The 13948-nt window shown below is 44.5% G+C and overlaps 1 protein-coding gene across 1 annotated transcript; it reads left to right on the top strand.

Moving 5' to 3' along the window:
• Positions 1-9321: 9321 nt before the first annotated feature.
• LOC123498207 lies at positions 9322-10638 on the top strand. Its single transcript, XM_045245373.1, has 3 exons — positions 9322-9518; positions 10069-10265; positions 10484-10638. Exons 1-3 carry the CDS (start codon positions 9322-9324, stop codon positions 10636-10638), a joined length of 549 nt encoding a protein of 182 aa, XP_045101308.1.
• Positions 10639-13948: the final 3310 nt, after the last annotated feature.

Here is a 13948-nt window from a genome sequence, read left to right as displayed (position 1 = left end):
TTGCAGCTGCACTGGGGGCACTGAAACGTGCAGTTGTTGGCTTTCCGAGCTCCCCTTGTGAAATAATCACTGACAACCTCCTCCTGTCCTTAGCTGACACTGAAAAACTTGGCCCACTGCATTGCCTAATTTGAGGAGCGGAGCACTAGCTTACCTATAGCGTCTAACGGTGCCTGTGGTGTTAGGGCCCTCCACTCGTCGAAGGTGAATCCGGCATCCACGGCGTGCTGCAGTAGGGGAGTGCAGTGGAGTCTAACATGGTGGACTGCTTCCCGTCATGGCCACTTGCAGAGGAGGAGCCAGCATTCCATGGAACGTCTCCACGACCTGAATGCAGTTAGCATCATTTCCAGGTTGCATTTCTCCAGGGCGGCCGGGGGGTGCACCTGAGGGGTGGGTGCTTCATTGCCGCATGTGTGGAGGGCCACCATGTCGGCCTGTAGTGTGGTGATGGCTTGCTGCTGTTTGGTGATGGTCTGCCTGGCCTGTTGGAGCAGTGGCTTGAGGCTGCGAGGAACCACCAGTATCGAGGCCCTGGGCATCGAGCGTGGAGACCGGTGAGGCAGAGACATCTTGAGTTAACCACTGCAGGTACTGTGGTTATCACTGCGCTATGTAGAATAGCCAGCAGCAAGGAGAGAGCGAGACACAGCGGTGTACGTCCTCTCTTTATTGTAATGGTACAGCAACTGTCGATTTCCGCCAGTTTGACTTGAATGTGGTGGGGAAAACATATCGTACATATAACTTACATCCAACATATCAGAAGTCCTCCCTATAGTCCTCCATTTTTGTTCAAGTTTCCACAGTAACCTTTTGTGTGGGACCTTGTCAATGCCTTCTTTAGATCTAAGAAGATGCAGTCCACCCAGACATTCCTTTCTTGCACTATGTCAACCACTTTTTAGTAGAAGCTTATTAAATTTGTGACACATAATCTTCCTCTTCTGAATCCATATTGTCTATCTGTCAACTTACCTTTGTCCTCCAGATATTCCATCCATTTCTTCTTTATTATCCTTTCACATATTTTTCCTGTTACCTTGGTCAATGACACTGGTCTGTAATTTAATGGATCCTCCTTTTTTCCTCCTTTGAATATGGGCACAATATCCACTCTTTTCCAATCTGTTGGTACTTTACCTTCTGTTAAGGAACTCATTATGATGTTGTGGACTTTGTCTGCTAACTGGTAACTGCATTTCTCTGCAATCCAGTTTGACACTCCATTGGGAACTGAGGGTCTCCTTACATCTTGTTCTTCCATTATTTTCTTTACTTCTTCTACTAACACTTGCATTTCACAAACACCATCAGTTAATTCCACTGAGGTTTGACATTGGGAGTGACTTTCTCTGGTGAAGACTGACTGGAAGCAGTTGTTTATCACTCCCGCCATATCTTTTGGGTCTTCGTATTTTATTGTATTTTAGTTTGCTATTTCTCCTTTGTTTTTCAGCTTGTCATTTACATATCTGTAAAACAATTTTAGCTGGTCCTTACATTTATCTACTATATCCTTCTCTTAGTTTTTCTATTCCATTCTCCAAATCTTTAATTACTCGTTTCTTTTCCAGGCATAGTCTAACCAATGATTTGGTCTTCTATTTTTTCTCCATCCATTCCAGGGTTTTTCTCTTTCCATCCTTGCTAACTCACATCTGTTAAACTACTATTTGTGTCTAGGCTTGTCTATTTTCTTGATTGGCACATGTTTCATTATACTTCTTCATTAAAATATTCCACTTGTCTTCAGTTTTCTCCAATATATAAAATTCAGTTCAGTCTGCTTGTTCAAAGTATTTCCTTAATTCTGCAAAGTTAGTTTTACTGTAATTGTACCTTCTATTCTTATAGTCTTCATTCCTTATTTCTTCCAGTCTTTCTTTCAGTCTGAGTTCAAGTAATACATGGTCACTTCTATCGAGGGGACTCTTATATTCCAAGTTGCCAAGTATCTCTGTTTCTTTATTAAATATTAAGTCCAATCATGATGGTTCTTCATTTGCTCTATACCTTGTGCTGTCCTTCACTCATTCAGTTAAGATATTGTCAACTGCTAGATTCAATAGTATTTGTCCCAAGATGTTTATCCTCCTTCACTTGTCAGATCTTCCCAAATTACAATTAAAGTCATCCATCACTTTTATGTTTTTACTCTTTTCAATTAGTCTCTGTAAATATTTTCTGGTATCATTAAGCATGTTCTCATATTCTTAATTTCCAAATAAGTTTGTTCTGGGCAAGATTTAAACAATGACAAACTTCCTTTTTCTTTCCCCTTGAATTCTTATTGGTATTTGCAGCACTTCAGCACTCCCTTCTCCATAATTTATTTCATCCACCTGTAGCTCTTTCTTTACAAGTAACATTACTGCTCCTCCTTTTTTTGTTTTCTATTCTTCTTCCATATATTGTAGCTATTTTTCCCAATATCCAATGCTTCAAGTCCTCCATACATTTTGTCTCAGTTAATCCCATGATGTCAGACTTGTTTTCTCTTAAATAATCATTCAATTCTATTTTTGCCGTTAAAATACCATTTATGTTTGTGTATCCAACTTTTAATACTCTTCTTCTTTTACAGTGATACTTATTTCTCTTTTGTTCTCCCTCCTTGCATACCACTTCCTCAGTCTCATGTCTTTGACCTTTCAATAGTAGCTCGTCCTCTCCTCTGCTGTTCTGTTAAGTTTTTTTCTTTGACTGTTTCCCGTAACTGCCTGCGTTTAGCTCTTTCCTCTTCATTTAGATTGCATCTCAACCATGCATTTTATATGCTTCTTTCCTTCTCAGCTCCCATGAGCCTGCCAGGATTTCCTCAGCACCTGCTTGCGATCTTATCCTAATCTTTAACGGATGTGTTTTTCCCTACTCACATTTCCCCAGTCTATAGACTTCAGTTTCTTCACTCAATCTCTTGCTGCCTTTTCCTTCCTCATACTTCACCTCCATCACTACTTTCTCAAGTCTGCTTTTTCTCATATTCTGCTTTTTCATGTCTAATTGGCATAACTGTTTCCTTTAATCAAAAGATAACACACTTTTTCTTTTCCATAATATCCGTAACCAAATTTTCCTTTTAATTAATTACCTTTACTACCATTTGGCAACCTCCTGTTCACTTTCTTTGGCCGATTCTTCTATAATCTTTTTAAAACTAATTTTCTGCTGCTCCTTGTCCATCTTTCAATGATTTTGCTTTTCACTTTTCCTCGCTTGATCTTCACTATTTTCCATTTTTTTTTCACTAACACAAACTTTGTTTTTCATGCCATCATAGTTTTCCTTCAGCACTTCCGTGTTTGCCTTCATGATCTCATTGTTCTTTTTTTCAGCCTAGCCATTAGTTCTTTCATTATGTCCTCCAGGTGTATGACCCTCCTCCTTAATAGACTCTCTCTTGTGTTTCAGTCATCAAACCTATCTTCCAGTCTGAAGTCTGAGAAATCATGCCTAGGAAATTCAAACCTACCAGATGGTGTAAATAAATACTCCTCACCTTTGTCCATTTTAGTTCTCACTTTTCTTGCTCCTTTTCCCATGTTAGTGACATTTTATGCCTGCTACCTAGATGGGACTCCACTAAAACATAGCTCTTACCTTTAGTTAACACTCTAGGCAAAAGATATTCTTAGTGGCTTGAAATAATATTAGAAGGGAGCACAGTGCAGACGCTCATCTCGTTTGATCTTGATTATATGAGTGTGTGTGTGTCCTTACTGCTGCGGAAGAGAAATTACCTGTTTCTATGTGTATATTGAATTACCTTTATGTTTACTGATTCTGTGTGTTAAATTCCTTTAGGGTTTCTGCAACTTAGTACAGCAAATTCATAAATAATGCTGACGATAAGTCGACCAGGAATACTGTCTTGATAAAAAAAAAAAAAAAAAAAAAAAAAAAGGTTAAAATAAACATGAACCTAGTATCAGGCATTGCATTTGAAGTATGGTAGTGTCTCTTTCTGATTGTCATATAGTCATATATTGGCATATATTGTCAGTGTGTCATTAGAGAGAGGCTTGCTGAATTTTCTTAAAGAAATTGTTGACAGTGTTATTGATGATACTTAACAGAAACCTATTATCAAAGGTAAACCAATTTCAGCACTGGACAATCTGCATCAACACATCATCATTTCTATAAGTTTTTCGGTATTACAATATCCAATAAAGAGAGGAATAGTATCGACAGATAGGTGATTTATTGATAATGATTACAGAATGATAGCATGACTGTAATTAATGACAAATGAAATAATAGGCTACATGAAAAAAAGTTGAAAATTCCTCACACTAACAGTAAGATGGAGTATGTTGACATTGTGTTTCTACGACAGAAACACCTGCCTGGCCCAGTTGTTGTTATCTGTTGCCCTACCACAATCAAATTTCATCCCACAGCTAAACAAAACCTCAAAATGCATATACATATGCATAAAACATTTTTTTCTTAGAATAATTTGTATGTTCATCTCTAGAAATATCTACAAAAACTAATGTTACACCCTCTATTTAGGAAAAAGTAGGATGTGATAAAATTTCCAACATGAAGTAAAGATAAATGTGATTAGGCAGAGATGGAAGAGTTTGATCGAGCAAAATTCAAGCACAGATGCAGTTTCTGGGAATGATAGGAAACACTCAAATTCAAGTTCAAGAGCCCTCAGAAGGTAAGAATAGAGGGTACATGAAAAAACAAAGTAACAAAGAGCTTTCCCCAAAATTGCTCACATGCCACCTGGCAGGCCTTAACATACCACAGGTTGGGAACCACTACCATATTGCAAATAGTCAAAAAGGTTGAAATCCATCCTCTTTGCCTTATTTCCTGGTGAAATTAAAGTTCAAGTTCACCATAGTGGTCTATTTATTTCCAAAATGCAATTAGAGCAATACAAAAACCTCCAAAATATATGACATGGTTCTGAGATACCAGGAGAAACACATCTCCAGTCTAGGCACCATATCCATGTGTGTAAAGTAATCTACACACTCACACACAGTCATTGGTAATACTTACACATCACTTATCATATGTAAATTAAATTTTCTTTATTGATTCATACCTCTACATATATGGCATGCCACAGAAATTTCATAAAATGTTAGTGAAATGTGTACCATGGTAACCAAAGATTCCTTGGATGTATAAGGTTATTTAATTGAATAATTTATGAAAAATACCATTTCTTTCATATTTTTAGTACCTTTGGAAATGGTTTCTTTTGTTCAGTTAATCACAGACTGAGCATCTTGTATCTGAAGATTCAAAGGCTGAAAAGATCTTTTGTTATTACACATATTACTACCCATAATTATTAATTATTGCTTAAATTCCATTCCCACAGCAAACTTACATTATGTCTAACAGCTCAAGGAAAGAAACAAAAGAAATACTTGAGGTGCCCTTTCCCGTTTTCTTTGAGAAGACACCCTGCCCGTTTTCTATTTCGAGGTATCAGCCATCAGGCTGATTCCCTCATTCGCCTCTTTGCTGTCACTGGGCTTACACGTTGTCTTCAGCTCCTCTATTTCACAGACTCATTGTTTTTTTCCTTTTCAGCAGTGGTTGGGTTTGCCTTTCATTGCTCCTTGGTTTGTCTATCTTCTACAGGGAGTTTGTAAGTGTGTTATTATGCCATGTAAGTGTGTGAAGTGTTCTCCTTTCCTCCTGTCACTTATGGTGGGCCCTCATGGTGAGTGTCTGTCATGTAGGGAGGTGTTTTGTAGCCTTGCTTCATGTTGTGATTGCTGCAAGGCCTTGTCACACAACAAGTTTCTACGTCTTTTGGATAGTATTAAAGATCGTACTGAGAGGAGGAAGGCTTCTTCTTTCAATAAGCGTAAGTCTTCCCCTTCATCACAGCAGCTGCAGAAACGCATGTGTATGATGGAAGAGACGTTGGACCGGCTTTCCCTCTTTCTCTCCTCTTCCCAGGGTTTCCCATTTTCTGGTTTCTAGTCTTTGGCTTCATGGGTAGACGATTCCCAGCCGCGTACGAGTGGGGCTATGCAGAGGGCAGGGCACGCGGGACCAGTTGAGATGGTACCAGCGTCTGCCACAGAGCCAACAACAATGGGTAGCTGTCATGCCGTGGTAAGGCAGTGCACAGTGCCCTTGGTACTTTTCGCACTGTTTACGGGGATGGGGTTGGCAACAGCCATCAGTCTACCATGCCCAGCCGCCGCCCCACTACCCGGGATACAGAGGTTGGTATTTGCCATACAGCTCCCATGCCTGGCAGCCAGACTCCTATCTAGGATATTGATGGTGGCATCTGTCATACGGCTCCCATGCCTGGCGGCCAGCCTCTTATCCCCTCCCGTGGTTTTATCCACGGTTCAGGTAAGAAAATGCCTGGTGCTCCTGGTACCTTTGGCATTGTTTACAGGGGTGGGGTTGGCGACAGCCATCAATCTATCATGCTCAGCGGCCGCCCCACTACCCAGGAAATGGAGGTCGGCGTCTGCCATACAGCTCCCATGCCTGGCAGCCAGACTCCTTTCCAGGATGTTGAGGCTGGCATCTGCCATATGGCTCCCATGCCTGGTGGCCAGCTCATCATCCTCTCATGTGGATTAGGCGTAAGAGACCATTCCAAGTACTTTGGGCGTGGAGCTTGGTGTTATTATGTCTGATGGACTTCTCCCTTCCCAGAATGTGAGTGTTGGTGTCAGCCACAAGGCTCCCATGCTGGGCAACCAGACTCATGTGCCTTGTGTAGGGGTTGGTGTGTGCCCCTTGGTTCCCATGCCTGGCGGCCATCCCCTTCTTCACAGTGGTGTGAACCATATGGACCCTGGTAAGTCTGTGCCGGATAGTTTTCCACTTTTTCAGGAGGATTCTGTTAAGGCTGGCTGACCAGCTGCTGTACCTGGCGGCAGTGGGGTGGGTCAAAGTCTTTCGGCTGCCATGCCAGTTGGCCAACCTGTTTCCACAGCCGAGTCTTATGAGGATGAAGAGGAGGACACGCCTCCCAATCAAGTAGGTGTTTCCCCTTTTTTGCACCTCATGGGCTAAGTGAGAGACTATCTTCATCTGCCTGCTCCTGAGGCTCCTTCCTTGTCCCACCTTAAGGAGGTAGAAAGGGCGCAGGGCTCAGTTTTGCCCTGCCAGCCCTCTTTTTCTCTCTCACGGTCGTTTATGGCTCAAGCTATCCATGAGGAAGCCCAATGCAGGTCCCTGAAGGAGCTTAAGCCTTAATCTGCAAATTTACAGTTGTCTAGGGACTGGTATGACTGGGCCAGGTCTTTTTATCTACCTGAGGGGGCCTCTCTGGCTCCTCCTCCAGTTAATGAGGCGTTAGGGGTTCTACGGCGGTGGGCAACCCAGCGGTCTTCATCTCCTCCCGCCTGTTGGCACAGTTGGAGAAAGTGTGTGGCTCCATGGCTGACATTGCCTCTTGGACAGATCAGGTGTTGGCTACATGGGCTGGTGCTGCTTCTAGCATGGAACAGGATGTTTTGGAATTTTTGTTGGCACTGGCCAAGGCAAATAAGGACATTCTTCATCCTGCTGAGAAGCTATGTTGTAGACTCCTTATGTTAAGGAGGCAGGCGGTAGTGGATTCGTTGCCTCATACCTTGTCTGACAGGGAGAAGCACCAGCTCCTTTCTTTTCCCTTTTCTGTGGTGCTATATGACCCAGCAGTGGTGCTCAGGGTACAGGAAGACAAGCAATTAGCTGCTCAGCAACATGCACTCTCTTCTGTGGTGCGGGGGTTAGCCTCTTCTTTTCGGGGGTCAGCCTTTGGGCCCCGGGGGAGCAAGATAAAAGTACAGACGAGGAGGGGTGCGTTTCGCAGTTCCTCTTCGTCGGCTCCGGTCCCTAGGCCCTCCGCTACAGGGGAATCCTTTCAGGCCAGGAGTTCTCGCAGTGGCGGACCCCATGGCCAAGGTAGATCTCACTAGGGAAGTAGTTTGCTCTCCTGTGCCTGTGGGCACTTGCCTGCAGCAGCACTGGAGAGAGTGGATGGAGGTTGGGGCAGGAGAGTGGGTAGTGAAGACTGCATTATGGGTATGTCCTTCTCCTTTGTTGGCCAGACCAATAGTTTGTGAGTTATGCAGAGGGGTCGGATTGTCATGTGGCCTTGGACTTAGTGGTACAAGACATGTTGGCCAAAGAGGCTATAGAGCTTGTGCTGGGCAAGCTAGAAGACTTTTATGCCCGTCTGTTCCCTGTTCCCAAGGTAACAGGCCGTTGGAGACCTGTGTTCAACCTCTCAACTCTGAATAAGTTTTTAAGTGGTCAGCCCCTTCTGGATGGAGACAGTGGCGTCAGTTTTGGAGTCTATGAACGTGGGGGATTGGATGGTGTCTCTGGATCTGAGGGACGCATATTTCCAAGTGCCAATCCACCCGTGTTCCCGCAAGTACCTGCGGTTTGTTTGGCGAGGCAAGGTTTTTCAGTTCAAAGTTCTTTGTTTTGGCCTCGCCACCACCCCGCAGGTCTTCACCAAGGTGATGGCTCCAGTGTTTTCATGGGCTCATTGACACGATATCTCCCTGTGCCGTTACCTGGACAATTGATTGATCACAGGGACGACCTTCCAGGGATGCATAGGCGGCATCTGGGCTGTGTTACGGCTGTGCGCTCACTTGGTTATTCAGATCAATCTGCCCAAATCAGACCTGGTACTCAGCCAAAGGAAGCAGTACCTGGGCATGGTGCTGGATTCAATAAGGGCTCTGGTTTTTCCATCGCCAGAAAGGGTCAGCTGGTTTCTCTCGGTGGCGCAGAGATTTTTAGAGGACAGAGCCCCTACGGTGTCTCTATGGAGCTCACTCCTGGGTCATCTGGCTTCTCTGGAGAGGCTGGTCCCAGGCAGCTGGGTATGCTCTTGGTCTCTTCAGTGGTGCCTAAAGAAAAAGAAAAACTGAAGGCATAATCGGAACCACCCTGGTGGTGGGTTCCTCCTTCACAGTGGTGTCTGGCAGACCTCTCCTGGTGGATGGATCCGGGTCATTTATTCAGGGGAGCTCCGTTTGTGATGGCTCCGCCAGAACATTCTCTGTTTTCCAATGCATCCCTTCACAGTTGGGATGCTTATCTGGGGGACTCTCGTCTCGGGGGTCTGGTCTCCACATGAGCGGAGGTTTCACATCAACCACCTGGAGATGATAGTTGTTTTCCGAGCTTTGCAGTCCTTTCAGCAGGAAGTCTTGGGCACAGTGGTGTCTCTCATGTCAGACAATTCGACAGTGTTGACCTATTTGAGGAACTCGTGGGGCCACCCGGTCTGAGTCTCTCTCGTGTCTGGCAGGGGACATTCTCTGGTGGTGCGAGGACAACTCGGTCTCTCTTCATGCCAGGATCATGCCGGGACAGCACAATGCAGTGGCAGACATCCTCAGTCACGAGTGTGTGGGGTCAGAGTTGACCCTGCATCCTGTAGTATGCAGGCAGGTCTTCCAGGTGTGGGGTGCACTACAGGTGGATCTCTTTGCCACTGCCTTAACCCTTTATGGTCTCGCTCATCGATTTCAGTACATTTCAATCTCTTCAAGCATAAGGTATGATAAATTATTATATCTAATGGTATCTGGCAAGTTTCCAGCAGCTGAGAACCTAGGGAAGCCAAGTACTGTAAAAATTACTCAATAGATTGTGCTAGTGGTGGCCAGCTGAGGAAGAAGCAGAATAAGGGATGCCATGTGCAGGCTTAAGTCAACAACACAGTATGCTCCAGACAAAATGTCCCAGGATGCCAATAATAGTAAGTGTTCAGCTTCCAGAAATTCACAGTTTGTTTAATGATGTATAGAGAAGATGCTAAGTGATTTTAAAAAAGTGTTTAAAAGTGTTATTTATGGTAATTACGTATACAAGTTGAAATGTATCTTTTTTATGGTACACTGGGCACAAGACTTATGTTTATTTTTTTTGTGAAACGTGTCGTTTTGGGTGATCTGTGTCAAACTTTTGAAAAGTGACACATTGCTGCACCTTGCTTTCACATGACAATACTACATAAAATGCACATATTGCTTGATATCTGCCATAAACTTTTCAATAAAGAATATCCATTATTGCATAGTTTCTAATGTAATTTATCTCTTCCAGGGCACATGGAATCTTCAATTTTCATGGGAAGAAGGTTCCCCCAACACCAAAGGGAGTGAAAGGGTTTGTCATTAGAGATGAGCCTCAATCAGATTCTGAGGTGTCTGATAATTCACCAAAAGATAGTGAGGATGAATATTTACCTTCAAAAGATGACGATGAAGTACTGAGGCATGATTTGATAATAGATTATGAAGGTAAGTCTTTCAGTTCTCAGTTAACTTTTTAGGATAATATCTGTAGTGAAATATTTATTCATGGACTGAATGTAGTAAAATATTTAGGAATAACTATATATGTGATGGATAATAGTAATTATTATTATTCTATTATAAGGGAGATTATAACCCTTATTTCTTTCTAGTCATGATGCCTTGCTCCTGGTAATTTTGTTTCTTTTTCTTTTCTTTGACAGATGAAGATTGTGTTGTCATGGGACGATCTAGGAGGAGAACCCTGTTACCAGAGTTGTCTGCCATGTCAGCAGAACCTTCCTCTATTGTTATTAGGATTTTGGATGAATTACAAGTTCCTTTTAGTTTGGTTTCATTTGTTTCTACACAGGTATAAGATGTGAATAAGGAGTTTTTTGTTTTGTTGTTATTTCTTACATGCATATTGAACTGATTTTTCATGTCCTTAAAAAGAAACATTGTACAAAGGTGTCAAAAAGGTTACAAGTTCTATTTACATGGCATTTATTTGTGTAAATTTGTATTTTTTTCCTTATATATGATAATAAAATGTAGCAAATTACACTCACTATGTTCATTTTTAATGTTCCTAAATGATTTTGTCATAAAAAAATTGACAATCTTCACTTTCAGGCAAGATAAAGCTTGGTATGTAAGAATAATGTATTTTTTGTCATATTTCACTAAAAGGCCTGTCGTACACTCAGACGATTGAAAAAGGCACGTTTGGAATTTTTTTTACTTACAGGAAAATGTAAAAAACAAGGCCATTTTTGTATTCTGGGATGCAAAAGCAACTTAAAAAAAACATTTTGTTTCACATATAACCTGCTTCTTATATATTAGCATTTACAATGCTCCCTATTACCCAGCCGTCTATTCCACATTCAAAACTTTCGTCGTATTCCACCCTGGTAACCCCTGGCAACTTATGGCAACACCGTCTCCCTCAGCCAGCCACGTCATTCTTTCTTGAGACGTGCTTGCGTGCGTATCTGTTACAGTGCTCTGGAACTTTTTTGCCCAGTTGTTTTCTCTACGTGGACCTGTTTGTTTTATGGCTGGCCATCAGGAGGCTCAGGAGGACTTGTCGTCGCCTTCTCCTTCTTACGGCGACGTCAAGTTTGTTCGTGGCGGTGACTGAAGTGTCGGCGGTGGCCAGGACTCAACCCGCCATGCTGCCGGCTCACCACTGGGCTCTTCATCACCTTTTTCCTCGGCCTCACATGTTGTCAGGAGAGTCTGTGCTTCGTCTGGATGCAGGAGAGTCCTTGGGAGTGCCCACAACGATCCACACTCTGTATGTATTGTCTGTCATGATGGTTTCTGTGATGTAAACAACAGATGTTGGGAGTGTGCTGAGTGGAGTCCCAGGCGGGTGCTCAGTTCCCGTAAGTACCAACAGACTTTACAGAAGAGGCGAGACTATAAAGCTAGGAAGAAAGCCTCTAACCCTTCAGGCCAGTCTCAGGAGCCTTTTGCCAAATATTCTGATTCTCGTGGCGTGGTCCTGTCTCCCATGGCTTCAGGATCAGACAGGGATTCGGTACCTGGATCAGTGGGGTCTGAGGATTCAATTTCTCAGATTCCGAGATCCAAAGTGTCTCCCTGGGATAAGTCAAGTTTTTTCAAGGAGTTGGCTGCTTGCCTCGGGTTTCAGGAAGGCAGTAAATATGTTTCCTTCCCTGATATGGTTTCAGCTATGGTGTCTAAGGAAGTAGAGGGCAGGTTAGCTCCTAATACCGCCTCTCTTACAGCTGCCCCCTTGCTCTCGGTTCAAGGTGTGGTGCAGTCCGCTACCAACCCCCCTCCCGGCCTCAGCGCAAGGCAGGGTGTGAAGTCACTCCTAGCTGACGTGCCGGTGGGGGGTAACCGGGAGCAGGAGAGGCCCGGGGATGAGTTAGGATTAGATCAGGCTGTCCCTCTGCTGGATCCATGGGGGGGGAAACGCTCTAGGACCCCTAAGGATTATCCATGAAGGATCAAGCGATCCCGTCCTGAGGTGGGGGGAGATTTGGATCCTCTACATGTAGGATCTCCTTCAGGACAGGGTCAGGGCAGGAACAGGCGTGTGTGTCCAGTACAACGCTTCCGCCCACAGACCCTGGGTGAGGGTCCTGCTGTGCAACTCCAGGGCATGAGGACTCGGTCAAGCCCACACAGCTTGAGAAGGGTGTGATCCATGCCATACTTCCCGCCCCTTCTCGGTCCACAAGGCACACAGGAGCGCCAGGTACAGACGCCACCTCCTATGCCTCTTTCCACCATGAACAGTTTCACCCTGAGGCAACAGGATCTGTTCTAGGATCCCTTCAGGATCCAGGATCTTCTCTGCACACTAGAACCCGAGGTCCATCAGGAGATCCAGGGTTACCAGGTGTCCCCTCTTCTGGATACTTTGAAAATTGCGGCCTAGATTCTTCTGAGGAGGAAGCTGACACAAGGGTTAACAGAGAGCCTGTTTCCCTTCCGATCTTTCAGTCCAGTGTTTTCCGGAGGCTCTTGGATATGCGGAAGAATCTCATCGCCCAGTGCCCCCAGGGGAAGTCAGGATGGTGGAGGATAAACACATCCGCTTCACTAGGGCACAGCCAATGGATTTTTCTCTACAGGCCGCCACTAAAGCTCTTCGTTGTGCTAATGAAGGCTCCCGGCCATCACTTGCTCGCTACCCTTCCGGCCGGTACAGGAGTATCTATGGGGTCAGTGGACACGAGTTTGCTGGGAAAGCAGCTAAACTCAACACAGACTTAGCCCTCGCTCTCACCACTAAGGGTAAAGACCCACAGGTGGTGGTACAGCATGCAGATATGTCTCGCCTGGAAGGTATCTTAGTATGCCAACGTGAGGCACAGAATTTTCTGTTTTGGGCTATTGGCGCCTTTTACAGACTGGTTTCCTCTTTACAACCAGATCAGAAGGAGAAGCTCTTAGCTGACCAACTGTTCCGCAGTATTCAGTTTGCCATGGTAGATACAGCTTAAGATTCGGCTTTCGCTCTAACTAATGTCAAGGCCATGAGAAGGGAGGCGATTCTCTCTCATCTTCCCCCCTGTTTTTAAGACTGCTACCAAGGTTGATCTCAGGAAGTCAGCTATTGACTCGGCCTTCCTCTTCGATGAGGATAAGGTTAAGGAAGCTCTTCGGGTGGCAGATAAGGCTGCTTCCATTTCTTTCCAGCAAGCAGCAGCTCGGGCACTGGTTAAGCCAAGGCCAGCTACTGGCACACCCCTGGTGGATCGTGGTCCCCGCGCGGCGCCCACTGGTGAATCTTCTCATCGGACTTCACTTTCCACACGGCGCATAGAACTGGTCTCTCGTTCAAGAGCACTGCATCAGAGGTCTTCCTCCGTTCTTCCTTCTACTTCTTTCCCTAAGAAGATGGGGAAGTTTTTTTGGAAGTAGATTGGCCGCCTTCCCAAGTTCCAGTAGGAGGTTGTCTGGCCAAGAATCTAGACAGTTGGATGGCAATTGGTGCAGAGGCATGGGTTCTCTCCATCCTTCGCGAAGGTTACAAGATCCCCTTCACATCTCTTCCCCCTGTCACCTCGGCACCTTTGGAGTTTCGTTCTTACACTCCAGGTTCCGGAGAAGGGCAAGGCACTAGAATCCGAGGTCCAACGTCTCTTGACAAAGGGAGCAATAGAGGAGACGTCTGCAAATCCAGGTTTTTACAGTCACCTCTT

This window comes from Portunus trituberculatus, chromosome 47 (assembly GCF_017591435.1).
Source record: "Portunus trituberculatus isolate SZX2019 chromosome 47, ASM1759143v1, whole genome shotgun sequence".
NCBI lineage: Eukaryota > Metazoa > Arthropoda > Malacostraca > Decapoda > Portunidae > Portunus > Portunus trituberculatus.
Note: the sequence above shows the minus strand (reverse complement) of the source record. Positions and strands in the feature narration are given on the sequence as shown.

Coding starts and splice junctions, on each gene's coding strand:
- LOC123498207 (XM_045245373.1), top strand. CDS start 9,322: ATGCCGGGACAGCACAATGCAGTGGCAGACATCCTCAGTCACGAGTGT. Junction 9,519..10,068: donor TCAATCTCTTCAAGCATAAG/GTATGATAAATT, acceptor TATCTCTTCCAG/GGCACATGGAATCTTCAATT. Junction 10,266..10,483: donor TTTGATAATAGATTATGAAG/GTAAGTCTTTCA, acceptor TTTCTTTGACAG/ATGAAGATTGTGTTGTCATG.